This window comes from Sylvia atricapilla, chromosome 3 (assembly GCF_009819655.1).
Source record: "Sylvia atricapilla isolate bSylAtr1 chromosome 3, bSylAtr1.pri, whole genome shotgun sequence".
Taxonomy (NCBI): domain Eukaryota; kingdom Metazoa; phylum Chordata; class Aves; order Passeriformes; family Sylviidae; genus Sylvia; species Sylvia atricapilla.
Genome location: NC_089142.1, coordinates 76983358 through 76997218, shown reverse-complemented (window position 1 = coordinate 76997218; position 13861 = coordinate 76983358). Strand labels below are relative to the sequence as shown.

At 41.4% G+C, this 13861-nt stretch overlaps 1 protein-coding gene across 1 annotated transcript in view; it reads right to left on the bottom strand.

The window, feature by feature from the left end:
• PRKN (parkin RBR E3 ubiquitin protein ligase) overlaps nucleotides 1-13861 on the bottom strand; it is a 674505-nt gene that overhangs the window by 2699 nt on the left and 657945 nt on the right. The window contains exons 10-11 of the mRNA XM_066315857.1: nucleotides 13459-13545; nucleotides 1621-1738 (exon numbers count right to left, since the gene is read on the bottom strand). Of these exons, the coding sequence (XP_066171954.1) occupies nucleotides 1621-1738; nucleotides 13459-13545 (205 nt within the window). The remainder of the gene's footprint in view (nucleotides 1-1620; nucleotides 1739-13458; nucleotides 13546-13861) is intronic.

Genomic DNA, 13861 nt, shown 5'->3' with positions numbered 1-13861 from the left:
TCCAGAAATATTCTACAATGCCCGTAGTTTATACAGGCTGTTACAGAAAAGTTATTGCCATTGTCACTGTCCCTTGTAAAAGACACTGCCCATCCACAGAATATTTGGGGAAGGAAAGCAGAATTACTCTCCTGTGTGGAGTTAGAGTACTCCTCCCAAGCGAGGACTGCTGGCAGACCTCAGGATACAATTGTCAGCCTCTTGACAGCAGCTGTACTTTGGCAGCTCTGAAGTGCTTCTTTAAGTTTACAAACAGAAACTGGCATGTGCAGTACTCATGACAAAAGAAGAAGGCAAACACTGCACTTTTTAAGCTTCATGCTTTTATTTGCAAAATGACAGAATCACTGAGGTGGGAAGGTCCCTTAAGAGATCATCCAGTCCAAAACCCTGCTTAAAGCAGGGCAACTCAAATGAGTCTAAGAGAAAGTAAAGGTCTTACCACTCCTTCAAGCCTAACCAGAAGGGGTATTTTGTTTGGCTGTACACAAACCCTTGAATATAAATAGTCACCGTTATAATTTGTCTATCAGATTTAAACTTCTGGTTTTCAGTCTGTTTTACAAATCTGCAAATAATTTTTTTTACCTAGGCTTCTGTTATCTCTTCTGCTGCCCACCTTGCTCTCTACGCTATGCCAAATCCTGTCTCACCTTCCCACTCTTCAATTCAAGCTTTCTTTCCTTCTGCCTCTTGTGCTTGAAGGTATCTCCCACTTTCCATCTGCCAACTGCCTTCTTTTCTTTCATCAAACCCCAGATTTCAGGATTTTGTCCTATTTCTTCCCCAGTCATATTTCTGCAGTGTCACTGCTCAAAGTGTTCTCCCGTTGCAGTTCACAGTGCCTTATTTGGTGTTTTCAGTGTCCCATGTGAACGCCACAAAACTGGGAAGCAGCCTCTAAATATTTGTATAATATTTAGGCAATCATCTCAATATATTTTTATTAATTAACATAAATACAATTAAGTCTTGGAACAGTATTAATCTATAAAGTACAGCCTATGTACCTTTCCTGGTTTTCATTTTAAACATCCCAGTGCCAGTGGATTACTTTTCTTCCTACATGGTAAGCACTGATAATTGCAAACTGTTTGTCAGGACTCATGTTGCTTCCTCTAACTTGCTCTTCTATCCTGGGCACATGGCTGGATTGGGATTAATCTCGCTGAAATGCAGCCATATACTGTGTAGACATTACAGCAGGACTAACTCTTCACAACCCACTTTTGGTGTGATTTTCTGGCCTACGTTAGACATATGTTTTGCTTCATCGTGAGATGAGTTTTACCCTACAAATGTCTGTTTTTCCTAGTGACAATGGAAAGTCTAGATAACTAGCTGGATATCCAGTCATATGAATGCTACATCCAATGACCTGTTTTTCCAGTCTAAAAAAATAGCTGGACATTTTTTGAGGCTCAATTAGTGGTTTTAGAACTAAGTGATTTAGTGTTTTCAAGATAATTTAGACAAGGTGACACAGGGATTTGTTCAAGCTTTTTGTGCTCTCCCCCTCTTGGGATAATATTATGCGTATGTACACCTGCACATTCATATGTTTATACTGTAAAATGAATTTTAAGAGACAGATAAGTACAAGATATCTAATAAACTTACCGTTTTTTTCTACTGGAATATTGCAGTTGGGGCATGGCTTGGTTGTCTTCTTGATTGTTTCTCGAGATGCTTCTTCCCATCGAGCTTGCATGGCTGCGTGCTCATCCACCGCGTACCCCTGCAAAGAGAGAGAAGGAGCACTCATCGGGGCATCAAGCCGTGCTGCAAAGGCACCAAGGCACCACAGCCAAAGGGAAGGCAAAGGAGGAGCCAGGTGAATCTGGTGACAACATTACACGTTAGACACCAAAGGTTTGATTCTGCTTCAGGGACTAAAGCCTTTCTTGCAAGAAAAGCAAAACCACCAAGGAAGTGCAGCATTTGGTAATGCAGGATGGTGGGGTGCCTGGAAGGAAATTGTTTTTCATAGTAAAGTGTACTCTGTTGTATTGGAGGTCTGAGTTTCATTCCAAAGTAACTCTGCACAAATATAACAGGCACAAAGAATAAACATAAATTTTTTTGAAAAAAGTTAAAAAAAACCAAAACTACTCGTGAGCAATGAAAGCTCCCCAGACAGAATGACACAGAAGGAAAAAGTCATCATGAAGAGTATAAAAGGGACTCCTGTGTTTGTCCTATTTATGACTGGGACAAAATTACATAATCTACACAAGTGGCCTATTTGGCTGTTCATACCTAAAATGATAGTACAAGGACAAAAGAGATGACAGTGCCTTGGGTCATTTCCATCACACAAGGCTGGCAATCATGTGAATAGTACCTATAAACAATGCATGCAGGTTCCAATCTTGAAGCTCTGCTCTCTCCATTCATAATATGGTTTTAGTCAAGCATGTGGGAAAATGATGAACTTAAAACTAATTTATACAATTCCTGTAACTTCTTGGTGTGTACCTTCTAAATACTTATATGCTTTTATCTGGATAGTCTTTCCTATTTATTTATATGGATAATCTTAAAATATATTTATTTCTAATAAGATAGAAAATGGAAATTGGCCAAACTTTAAACAATGCAACGAAGCCATAACTCTGCTTGAATTCTGGTCATGTAGTATTGATAAAACATACAAGTTGTGTCAGTGAGTAGTGCCTAGATTTTAGTTTTTAGATGAAATGACCTGAGTTAAAATGGAATAACAAAGACCAACATCTGCAGAAATTTATTTCCAGCTCATCTAGTGGCCATTGCAATGTGCATTTAAGGAAAACAAAAGGCAAAGCAACAACAACAACAACAAAAAATCCACTGTCTTCTATTAATCAGGAAAGATCAATAATATCTTTGCCATTACTTATTTTACAACCTACATCAGTCTCCTCAGTTTGTGAATGTCTTTTGTAGCTCCTCACTTAATATTCTCCAGTTTGCTTATCTTTTTGATGTAGAGGTGGCAGAAGTGAATGAAGTCTTTTTATCTGTATCCTAGAAATGACTTTTACTTTTGTCTCTCTGCTTGTGGAGAAGGAACTCTGCCCTGCACCCTGCTGGATTATTCAGCAATTCGGCAGAAAGATGACCTCTCTACAACAGCACATTAGTAACTTCTGGGAAATAGAAAAAGCTGCTCAGGCTAATAGCAAAGAACATAATCTAGTATTGATTTTTCAACACCTACATCCTTAAGGAAGGATGACTTTCACAGGCAGTCTGAGCTAGCTCAGAGAGGCAGAACGGGAGAGTGGGGAACACTTGCCCTGGGCCTCAGTTTGCCCTGTGATAGAAATAAGATGATATCTCATTTTAATGGGAACTCATTGCTTAACATGCATACAGATAAAAATCACTACAGCAGTGACAAAACACTGCTGTTATTTTCAGAAGCACTAAATGAGAAGACCAGAAGTATTTTAAATTTCTGTAATCAGTCCAGAAGAGCTTCACAGTGGCTCTGTTTTCTCAAAGAGTCCAAATCCACTTGCAAACGTACTTTTTTTCCTCTATCTTCATGTCTTTGGTGTGACCTAACAGCAAAGGATACTGAGGCAAAATTTCACCTACCAAATTGCTAACTTTATTGGCATAAACATTTTTTATCTTAGTTCTGAAAACAAAATTGAGAGACCTTAGAAATAACTAAAAGAAACAACTCCTAGCCACACACATGCATTTCACCAAGAACAAATTGCTGAAAAATACAGTGAATTATTATTTTAGTATTTTCCATTGCAACAATTCTAGCATGAACCAGATGCAGCAGCATGATATTTCAGCCATTAGAGCTGAAACATACCTCCTATGCCTGGTCTTCCTGAATGCTAAGTTAAAAACTTCCTGCTGCACGAACCAAATGCAGAGAAATGGCACAGTGATGGCGTCCCCTCTGATTCAGTGAAGAAATCAGACCATCCAGATCTATAAGCCTTCAGTGTTCATGTGCTTTATTTAGTGCTCCACACCCAGTGATGGCAAGTGCACATAGATTTATCTGCATTTTTTCTTTAAGCAATAACGAAGAGGTGTATGGCAATTCTTCATTACCAGGGTGTCTATTTAAATAATGTTCTTACATCCTAAACTAGCAAACATAATCTCCTTGACGATGGCCTAGGTCTGGCAAGCAAAGGGGTCTCTAACTTTGCTTGTTCTGCCTGGTCTTGGACAGGAAGTTCAAAGATGCTCCAGGTGTGCATCACACATCAGTTTGCTGAGGCCAAGAGACTTTGATCACTTCTGATGCTCACTCAACACAATATACTCTAGTCCCCCAGTTAGCATGGAACATTTGCCCCAGCATTATGGAAAAGCTACTAGACTTCATCCATCCCGCTTTATGAATAGTTTATTTTATTCTTGTGCTGCATATTATGACCAGGAACAAATACCCATAAGTAACAGCAAGCTACAGAAAGAGCTGTTGTAAGTACTATTTGATATCCCCCCTGCAGTATTCCCTTAGGGACACAGGAGGAAAAGTTTGTCTTATTATCTCTGGGTCACACTGAAGGACATAAATTTACTTCTGTTTCTATGCTGAGTCTTTTGGAAAAACTAACAGGGATAAAGAGACCACAGAGACTGCCGAGACCATACAACAGTACAAAAAATGTACAGTACATGGAATGCTTTCTTTGCAGTTAATCAATATCATGCAGTACTGGAAAGAGATCTACAGGGGCAGAAAGCATCTTGAAAGAGAAAAAGAGTGTCCTTCCTAGAGCAGCATCTCATTCAGGTGATAGAGTACACATCGACTTGTCACTAGAGCTACATGGAAACAAATGAAGAATGTGTTCACAGACAGAAATTAAGTAGTACCATCTAGATTAAAAACATTCATGGCAAAGCTTCTTGTTCAAAATACTGGAAGTCTTAAATATATAATGTTAAATTTTGACATCCACTGAATGATATGCTGCCTTATATTAGCATGCCTCTTTTATGATCATGCTTATTTGCCTGGTATAGACAATACCTGAAAACTGAAGACCCTTAAATCAGAATAGAATATGCAACTGTTAACCTTCTTTGTGCTTTCCTTTAAGTGGATGTAATTTCTGCATTCCTGCTTATTTACCCTTGGTGCTTCCTCTCTCCCTGATAAGCAAAAAAGATGGTCATGCATAACTTTAAAAAAATGTATCCTAGTGAAGCTTTCTTTAAATCTGAAATACATTTGCTTTTGATCAGAAATGCTTGGTTTAAAGAGAATTTTACTAGCAAAAATTAGCTTTTTATTTAGGTTAATAGAAATACATAAAATTGTATCACATTAGGTGAAATACAGAATTTTAAAAAGGTTTAGATGTCTCAAAACAGGAAGTATTACTCATTTTCTAACAAGAATGTGAGGAAAGCTATGTGTAATTGAAAGCATTTGAAAGGAAGACAAAGAATAATTCATTGTGCACGAGCAATGTTCATCCCACCATAATATTTAGGTTAACACAGCCCACTAGAGCTAGAGCTTTAAGCAAAAACAGCCTCAGCTGTTGATGCCTGATCTACAATGGATGGTGACAGCAGTCCAACTTAAATTTATTTTGTCTTCTTGTCTTCTACAGGGGTGTTTTATGAACACATGAGTTAACATACTACCAAGTTTATTGGTGCTTTTTACTGTAGGGGGTGAAAAACAGCAGGTGTCTAGGGTGCTAGGTAGGCTACAGGGGTTTGGAAGAAAATGGATGATTTGTGCCATTTAAGAGTCAAAATCTCACAAAGAGAGATGAGCATAGCTATGGGACTATTCTGTATTTTAGAGACAGATTTAGGCTAATCAAAATGCTAGAATGTGGCTATAGATAAGGAACAGAAAAGATATTAATTAAATGAGAATATGTTTCACACAGAGGAAAAATAGAGGTGCCAGTACTACAACGAGCCAGTTAAATCCACGTGAAGCAGCTTTGTGTGAGCCAATTTGTCTAGTGTGCCTAGGGAATTCTAACAGAAAATGAAAGAGCTGCTTTGTGATGACAGCAACTAGTTAAAATCAAATTGATATACACAGGGTATTATGTCGGATACAAGATGAAAGAGCGCTCTGGTTTGGTGACACTGCACATCAAGGTTCTCACTCTGTGTGTTGCAGCCTTTCATATAATGAATTAGATTCAGGTAGATGGTGAATATTGAATTTGCACTGCTCTAAAGCAGAAAATCTAATCTAATACAGGTCATTCTTACATAACTGTTTTCCATGAGTGGAATAAAGAATGTGCCTTCTCTTGTAAGTGGCAACACAGCTGAAAATGACTGTCAGCTTAACCTCATAAACAAAAGCAGTCTGTCACATCTTTTTGACTTTACAGCTGCCCAAAATAGAAAAGCTAAAATTCTCTCCATATAGGTATTATCTATTTCTCTTTAGACAGGAAGTTAAAAACTATTCTCAGATTTCCTCTGGTGCATCTTTATTTATAACACAGAGATTAATTTTGCAGGACAGTTCCCAGTTATAGTTATTTTTCTTGCTCTTTTAATTAGGCACCTGTGGGTTGAAATGTCCTGAGCTTGACATTGTGGGTACACCAAATACTAAAACCCTGAGCCTCAGTTTCTTTTTCAGTTGTTTAGGATATTTTAGAAATCAGGCTAAGTGTGCCATTTCTTGTGCAGCCATGTTTTATTTAACTCTTAAAGTTTATCTGATGGAGAAAAAAAATATCAATGGCCTAATAATAGATGTTCCACATTTCATACTGTGACTCAGGACTCATTGAAAGATACTATGTATGATGAACCTTTTCAGTAGCTTTTCCTTTCACTAAAATGCAGGGATTTTTTTTTTTTTTTTTTTTTTTTTTTTGTGATTAGCATTTACTATTTATCATTTAGTTTATCATTAGCTGCTTAGAGACCAGGCTTCATAGCCCTACATGCTTGCTGGAAGTCTGCAGCATGGGAGGTTGGCAGCTGTCGTTCCACGATGGAGAGGAAGCCTGGCAGGCAATGCCTGTACGTTTCATACCCCCTACTGTCAACTCCGAGACCTGCACACAGGAGGCAATGGGAGGAAAAGATGGGCTGGAGGGTAATCTGCGGCCCAAGAGAGCTGGGAGCTTTTCCAGGAGCTACATTCCAACAGCCTTCAGCAGGATGCCAGCTGCTGTGACAGCCTTTCCTGGATGTGTGTGTGCGAGCATGTGGATGTGCCTCTGGGCTGCACCTGTGCAGCAAAAGACACGTCTGGGAAGTGATCCAATAGCTCTGCTTTGAGCCAGTCGTTTGCCTGAGACATCATGCCTGAGTCAGGTTTGAGCCCAGAAACTCTGGTTAGAGTGCAGCCAGGGCCCTGGAAGTGTGTGCTGATGAAGAGGATCAGGTTTGCCCTGACTCAGCTGAGACACTGACTGCTCTGCTTTTGGCTAGGTATGATGGGTTCCTGGATAAATTTTGTACTGCCAGTTGCAGAACAGCAAAGCTATTACCTGGATCCTACATTAGCTGCCTGAGGACTGAGAGGGCTGAGTTTCAAACAAAGAACTGCTGAGGTTTGCTTTGAAGGTGGTGCGTCTGGAAAGGGCTTTGGGATTTGGGCTTAGGGCTACAGACAGGACAGGCAGTGTCCCACAGGTTAAGAGCAGAGTTGAAGTCTTACAGCACTAGCTATAAATTCACACTGGAAGAGACTGTAGATGAAGGTTTAGAACATGTATCTGTATGCCCCAGTAAAAATGGTGTTGCTGTTTCTTGCAAGAGACCACAGCCTTTGTGCCAAGCCAGCACCATGAGCCTCAGGACCCATCAGGCTTTATCTGAACTTGTCTTGGCATGCCTAGAGATTTGGTTTAGCCTGTGACAGGAATTATTTAATGACCTGATGACCATTCCTCTGTTCTGCTTTTGCATTTGTACAGTTTTTGTGTTATTGCATGATTTAACATGTATTTTTTAAACTAACAGGCAGGAATGACCACTGTAGGTACTATCGGTTGGAACAAACTGTCCCTGACTACAATAAAATAACAGCATGGGATGATAGAAGAGGCCTTGAAAGCAGAGGCACAGGGTGATATAGGAAGCCCCGGCTTCCTATAAACCACACTCAAGTGGTCAGTTACCCAAATACAGCCTTGAAGGATGAGTGAAAACAGTCTTGGGGACAACAGAGAGAATAAAGGCATGATTGGCTTGGGTAAAACACACCAACATTGGCTTGTGCCTCAGAGAAGGAGTCTGCTAACAAACACATAAAACTGACTCCAAGCAGACTATACAATAAGAAGGGAAAAAAAATTTCTTTCCTATCAACATCATGCTCCTTCTGGTAAAAGATTCACTATACCAGCCTATTCCAGACTGCAACTATTGAGCCCAGAGTCCAGAGAAGCAGTGGAAGGTTAAAAATAACAGTGGGGAAGTGGGTGTTACCAAAAAGTTTGCATATCCTTTGTTTTAGCTATAATTTCGACTGTAAATCCTAGTGTTATTGCAAATGGGCTAAAAATACTTAATTGATTAACCAAGACTTTGCTAAAAGTAGCAGTACATGTTTTTACTTTGCATATACAGTGAACATGGTCTGAAATGAACACCTTTAGCAGGTAATGAGATTTTCACTGTAGGAGAATGGCACAAATTTACACTACCTTGTCTGTAACCTGTGTGCAAGAAATGGGTGAGAATTTTTAGCTGCGTCAGCAGCTAATCATGAATGTTTAGATAAGTAATTACTGGATTCCATGGATTGCAGGGCCAGACTTGCTAGAACAGACTCCTTCTCTGACTACCTGCAATTAAGGCTTTAAGGAATTAAGACTAGGTATGTTCTGACAGGATTTTTAAGGAATTTGGTAGGATAAGATAATCAGCAGCTTCTTTGTCCAACTCTAAAACATACTTTTAAACTACACATCTCATCCAGGTTGTGTTACCTTTCTTCCCCCCAAACCCTTACAACTCAGTGCCTCATATTCTACTTACTTATTTACATAGGCACCACTTCTACATCAATGTCATTGCTATTACAGTTTACCTTGCCAGTGTCTCATCAACAGGCCCAGCACCCAAAACCGTCCTGGAAGCTACTCCAAAAAAGTTCAAATCTAATATGTTGCCACATTTTATTGTCCAGTTGCTAGTGAGCAAGAAGGTGCATTGCTTATCCTTGTAAAAGGAAAACGATCTAGAAAAACTTTATGCTAGGAAAGGTAGGCTAACTTTAAGGTGGGGACTTACAGAGGAAGCTGGTTTATGGCTAGATTCCCCACCAGCACAGACTGTCCATGTGTGAGGTTAAAAGTGGCCAGGAAGGTTGGTTTTGTGGTGTACATAGCAGGGACTATGTGGTTTATTTTAGGGTTTATTTCTAAACCTAAATCTGGCTGGGGTCACCTTCACTATGTCACTGATTCCATCATGCACACTCTGCCTTTTAATTCATCATATATGATTTCTTCTGTCATCCCAAAGTTCAAATGGCTCCAGGAGGCTGAAATGGTTTTAAAACAAAGCTTCTCAACTGATATCGCCACAGATAAATTTTATTTTCCCTCAAATAATGTAATTTACACACTAAGATGGGAAATAATCAGTCCTGCAGTAAGTAAATGTTTAAGATAAGCTTCCAATGGCCTATCTAGGCTAAAAGTAGACATTTCAGCAGAAAGAGAACATTTTATCCTTCCCAATGGGCCATGCAATATCTGTGCACAGATCTGAAAGGTCATGATACGCCAGTAGTTAAAGCTGGCCTGCTCTCTGCTTGCTTGCTGCCGAGTTTGCCTTTTCTACCCCAAGCAGCAAGTAATGCCATTTACCTTCCTAAAGCTTCCAACTCCTTTATTTGGACTAGGCTTTCAAAGATCCTCATGTGGCACCTGCTTTATCCTTCTATATCCTGCAGTCATGGTTGCCCTCTTCCTTCCTCCTACCAACTTACCCCATTCCCCTTTCCATCCTTCCCAACCCTCCCTCCCATCCCCACCAGCTACACTCCCCTCTCTTTACCTCAGGCTCCCTCCTTTTGACAACTGCCCAAGCACAGGCCCATTTCACCACCACCATTTGTGTTTCCTGGACCCTCACAGCTGTGCCATATCATTTCACATCTCTCTTTCTTTTCCTCTTTCTTGGGCTCCTGCTCCATCTGGCAGGTTACAGTCCCTCCAGTCAGCTCTTGGACACTCCAATTCCTCTGTATCAGGCTCTGTTTCTCCTTCTGAGGGATGTCTTTCTCCAAGTCTTCCCAAATTGGTGCCAGGCTCTGAGGGTACTGTCAGACCTTGCTGTCCCTGTCCCCTGCTGATCCTCACATCCTGTTCGTGGCTCAGGAGCTCGTGTCACTGCCTGGTGACACTGCAGCAGGGCCTGTCTCCAGCTCCCCACATCCCTGCCCAGCCCAGTCACCTGCGGACCCACCTTCCACCATTCTGGCTCATCCCTGTCCGCAGGGCCTGCCCTGACATATGGAAAGTCCCCAGGAAGTAGACGGCCCTTGCAGTGCCCGGACACACCTTGGGAGAGCTGCATGGGGTGCCACCACGGCTCTTGCTGCTCTCTGTGCTGCCATCAACTACTGGTCACCCACTTCCTAGACAACAACTCTCCTTTTTGGTTTTTCTTTCACACTCCTCATGCTCCACCACGTTCACCTCTGTCACGCTGACTTAGGCTGAGCCTGTCCCCAGTGTTTCCTATTGAACATCAGAGACCTGCAGGCATTTGCAGAAATGTGAAGGCAAGAGAAGGTCCTTTCATACAGCCACTACAGGCTAAAGCATCCCCTGCATTTTTCTTATTGGAAGTATTTCCCTGAAACTGATCGTGTATCCTGCCCCTGCTCTGGAGAGGAACAGTTCAGTGGCAGTGTGTTTGTTTGACCCTTAAACTTGACTGGCAAAAGTTGTGGCAATAAGATGGCTTGATAAAATAAACGATACGGAAAGGAACAACACAGGAGTCAAATTGCATGAGCTGGAGACGACCCTGGAAGTGTATTATTCCTACCTTGAAACAGACCATGGTCAAAATAAAACAAACCTTCTCACTGCCTCACCAAGCGCTACAATCCCAGCAAGTTAGGTCTGACACACACACAGGTCTGACACCTGCAGCGGGCAGGTGATGCCAGGTGGAACAGCCTGCAAGCGCAGGTGGATAAATGTTCACAGGAATTTCAGGGAGGGAGGAGGGAACTGTGCCACAGGCCCTGCTGTGCACACGGGTGGTTTTGCCCGGTGCGGGGCGCTGTGTGCAGGGCAGCGGTGCCGGGATGCTGCCGGGCGGAACCAGCATCTCCCCGCCGCTCGGTCTGCGCGCCCGGCTAAGGAAAAACCGGGAAAGCTCCTTCGGTGGCACAGCACCGCCTCGTGGAGACGCTTAATTCCTGCAGCTCTCGCTTCGGGGAAGAGAAGGCGGACCGAAGTCAATCAACTTCAGCCTAGACCGGAGTCTCAATGAATCCTGCGTAGTCTGTGGTCTTGTGTATATGAATATGTGAACTGTGGTCTTGTCTATGCAGGAGACGGGATTTGTACAGGTGCAAGAGTTATTGTGGTACTATCGTTTAGCTATTCTGGAACAGTTCCTTGAGAGTACAGGAAATTTTTCAGGAACAGCAAGAACATTTATGTGACACTAGAACTGCAACAGTAGTCAACATTGCTAAGTTAACAGGTCTAATTGGGTGCAATTCATGAGCTGTAAGATTGACTCAGATGGGCGAAGTGCTCCCACTGTTATAAGGAAAAGCTACGGCAATATTCAAATATTTAAAATAACGGACTTCGTCCTATGGTATTCTGATTCTTCCTGGCATACCTTTATCTTTGCCTTAGAAGATAAAAAATTACATGAACTCTAGCTTTCATTGAGCCAACATTGTTGAACTAACTTTTAATGTGCCATTACAACTTTCAGTACTCTAAGCAAAACTCTAAGCATAAATAACTTAATACATATAGAGCTCTCTGATCATGTTGAGATGTACTCAAGTTCTGGCTCAGTTTAATTCAGGTAAGACACTGAGCCTTGGTCTCCTGCTTTACTAGGCTGCCGGATGCTGTAGGCATCTCTCATTGTACCTGTTGGAGTGGCTTTGTTTTTTATATAAATGTGAGTGGGAACCAAAGGACTGCTGTAAGGCTATTGCAAATAAAACTGTTCTTCAGAGAGGGCAGCTAAGCTGCAAATCTCCTTATTATGTATACATATGGCTTCAAAAATGGGTTGGACAAATTCATGGAAAAAAAAAATTGCCGATAGCTACTAAACACAAAATACCACATGTGCATCACAAATCACTAGAGGCTGGGAAAGCAGATGGATTTTGAGTCTGATACAATACACATGTTCCAGGTCAACAGAGGTTGATACCCTGACTGACTACGAGGATACAGGCTGTTTCATTCTGTCTCAACTAATTCTTATTATAAATTAGAAGAGCTTCACTAAGAAAGGTTAAAGAGAAGAATCTCTACCCAGGTCATGACCTAGTGCAAGGTCTGCAAAGTATGGCATATGAACCACCTCCAGGTAGCACATGGCAAAGATTCCCAGTAGAATTTCAGTTCCCTGCCAGTCTCTGTGTTCAGTGAGTCCCCAAAAGACAGCCTCAGACAGAGCCTGCCTGCAGGCAGTTACAGGAGCTTGGCACACCTCTCTGAGAGCTGGCTGGATGCAAGCCCTCATCAGCACCTGCCCACAAACCTTTATCTGCCACATTAGAATGTGTGGAAGCTCAGGGTCTGAGTTCCCTCTTAGCATCAAACCTGCCAGATATCTCAATGCCAGTTTTCTGCTTCCTAGGAGTACAGCCTGAGCATCAAGCTGTGAGATATTTAGGAGGCATATTTCCTGTTCTTTCTCTCTCTCCATGGTTTTTTTTTTTTTAAGTTTACATGATTTATTTCTTTCAAGGAAAACTTGAATCTCGAACAAAGAGAAATGCCAGGAGAGAAAAGCTATTTCTGGTCCAGGCCTATAGCTACAATAGTTACAAAATTATAGCACAGCCTAGAATAATTATCATCTAACAGCTTGCAGCCTAGACAATCTATTTTTTATTTCTGTAAGCTAAAACATAAATTACCAATAGTATTTTCTGCATAGGCTGTGTAAAAGCACTGTTATTTGGCCAAAACTCACATGATTTCCTGACTGGTGCACTGAAAATAAGCTGAAAGGCAGCGAGACCATACAAAGCTTTTCAAAAGTGTTCACATTGAATAGAGACAACCCTAGAAGCCCACTGGGAAGGCCTTTTCTTTATCAGCTGATGGCAGAGCCTTGTGTGTTCCTGACAGAACTCAGCTACTCTATCAATCAAAGAGACTGAAATCCACCGCAACGCCATTTCGACAACTCCGACGGCTGGAGTAATTAAGCATGAACGTAATTGCTTTTACTTAGTATTATAATTAGGACCCATTTGACAAATGTCACTCTGGCTGAGCCAGGGACAGAAATCAGGAGTTGTGAGATCCGTACCTTCTGGGCCATGGCTCCCTGTGGGCTGAGGAGAGAGTTGCATTCCCCTTCATGGAATTCTTCTTTACATTCACGGCAGAACACGGACTGGAAAACAAACCAAAGCATGCCAGACATAAAACCACATTAGGGAACACAGACAGCAGGTTACAATCATGAAGAGTCATACAACAGATGATCCCTTGCCCTTCTCTTCCCATTAAATTCCCATAACCCTCCTAATTGTGCATCTTATTATACACTCTGATCATTAACACAACAATTTTGCTGTTATGATTATACATTTCATCGGGAAAGTAACGTAAATGCCATTATTAAAAATGAGATTTTTGCAACATGGTTCATTTAGGGATGTAAAGTCATACTAGATAGTTCTGGGTATACTTTTCCTGCTGTGAAATCT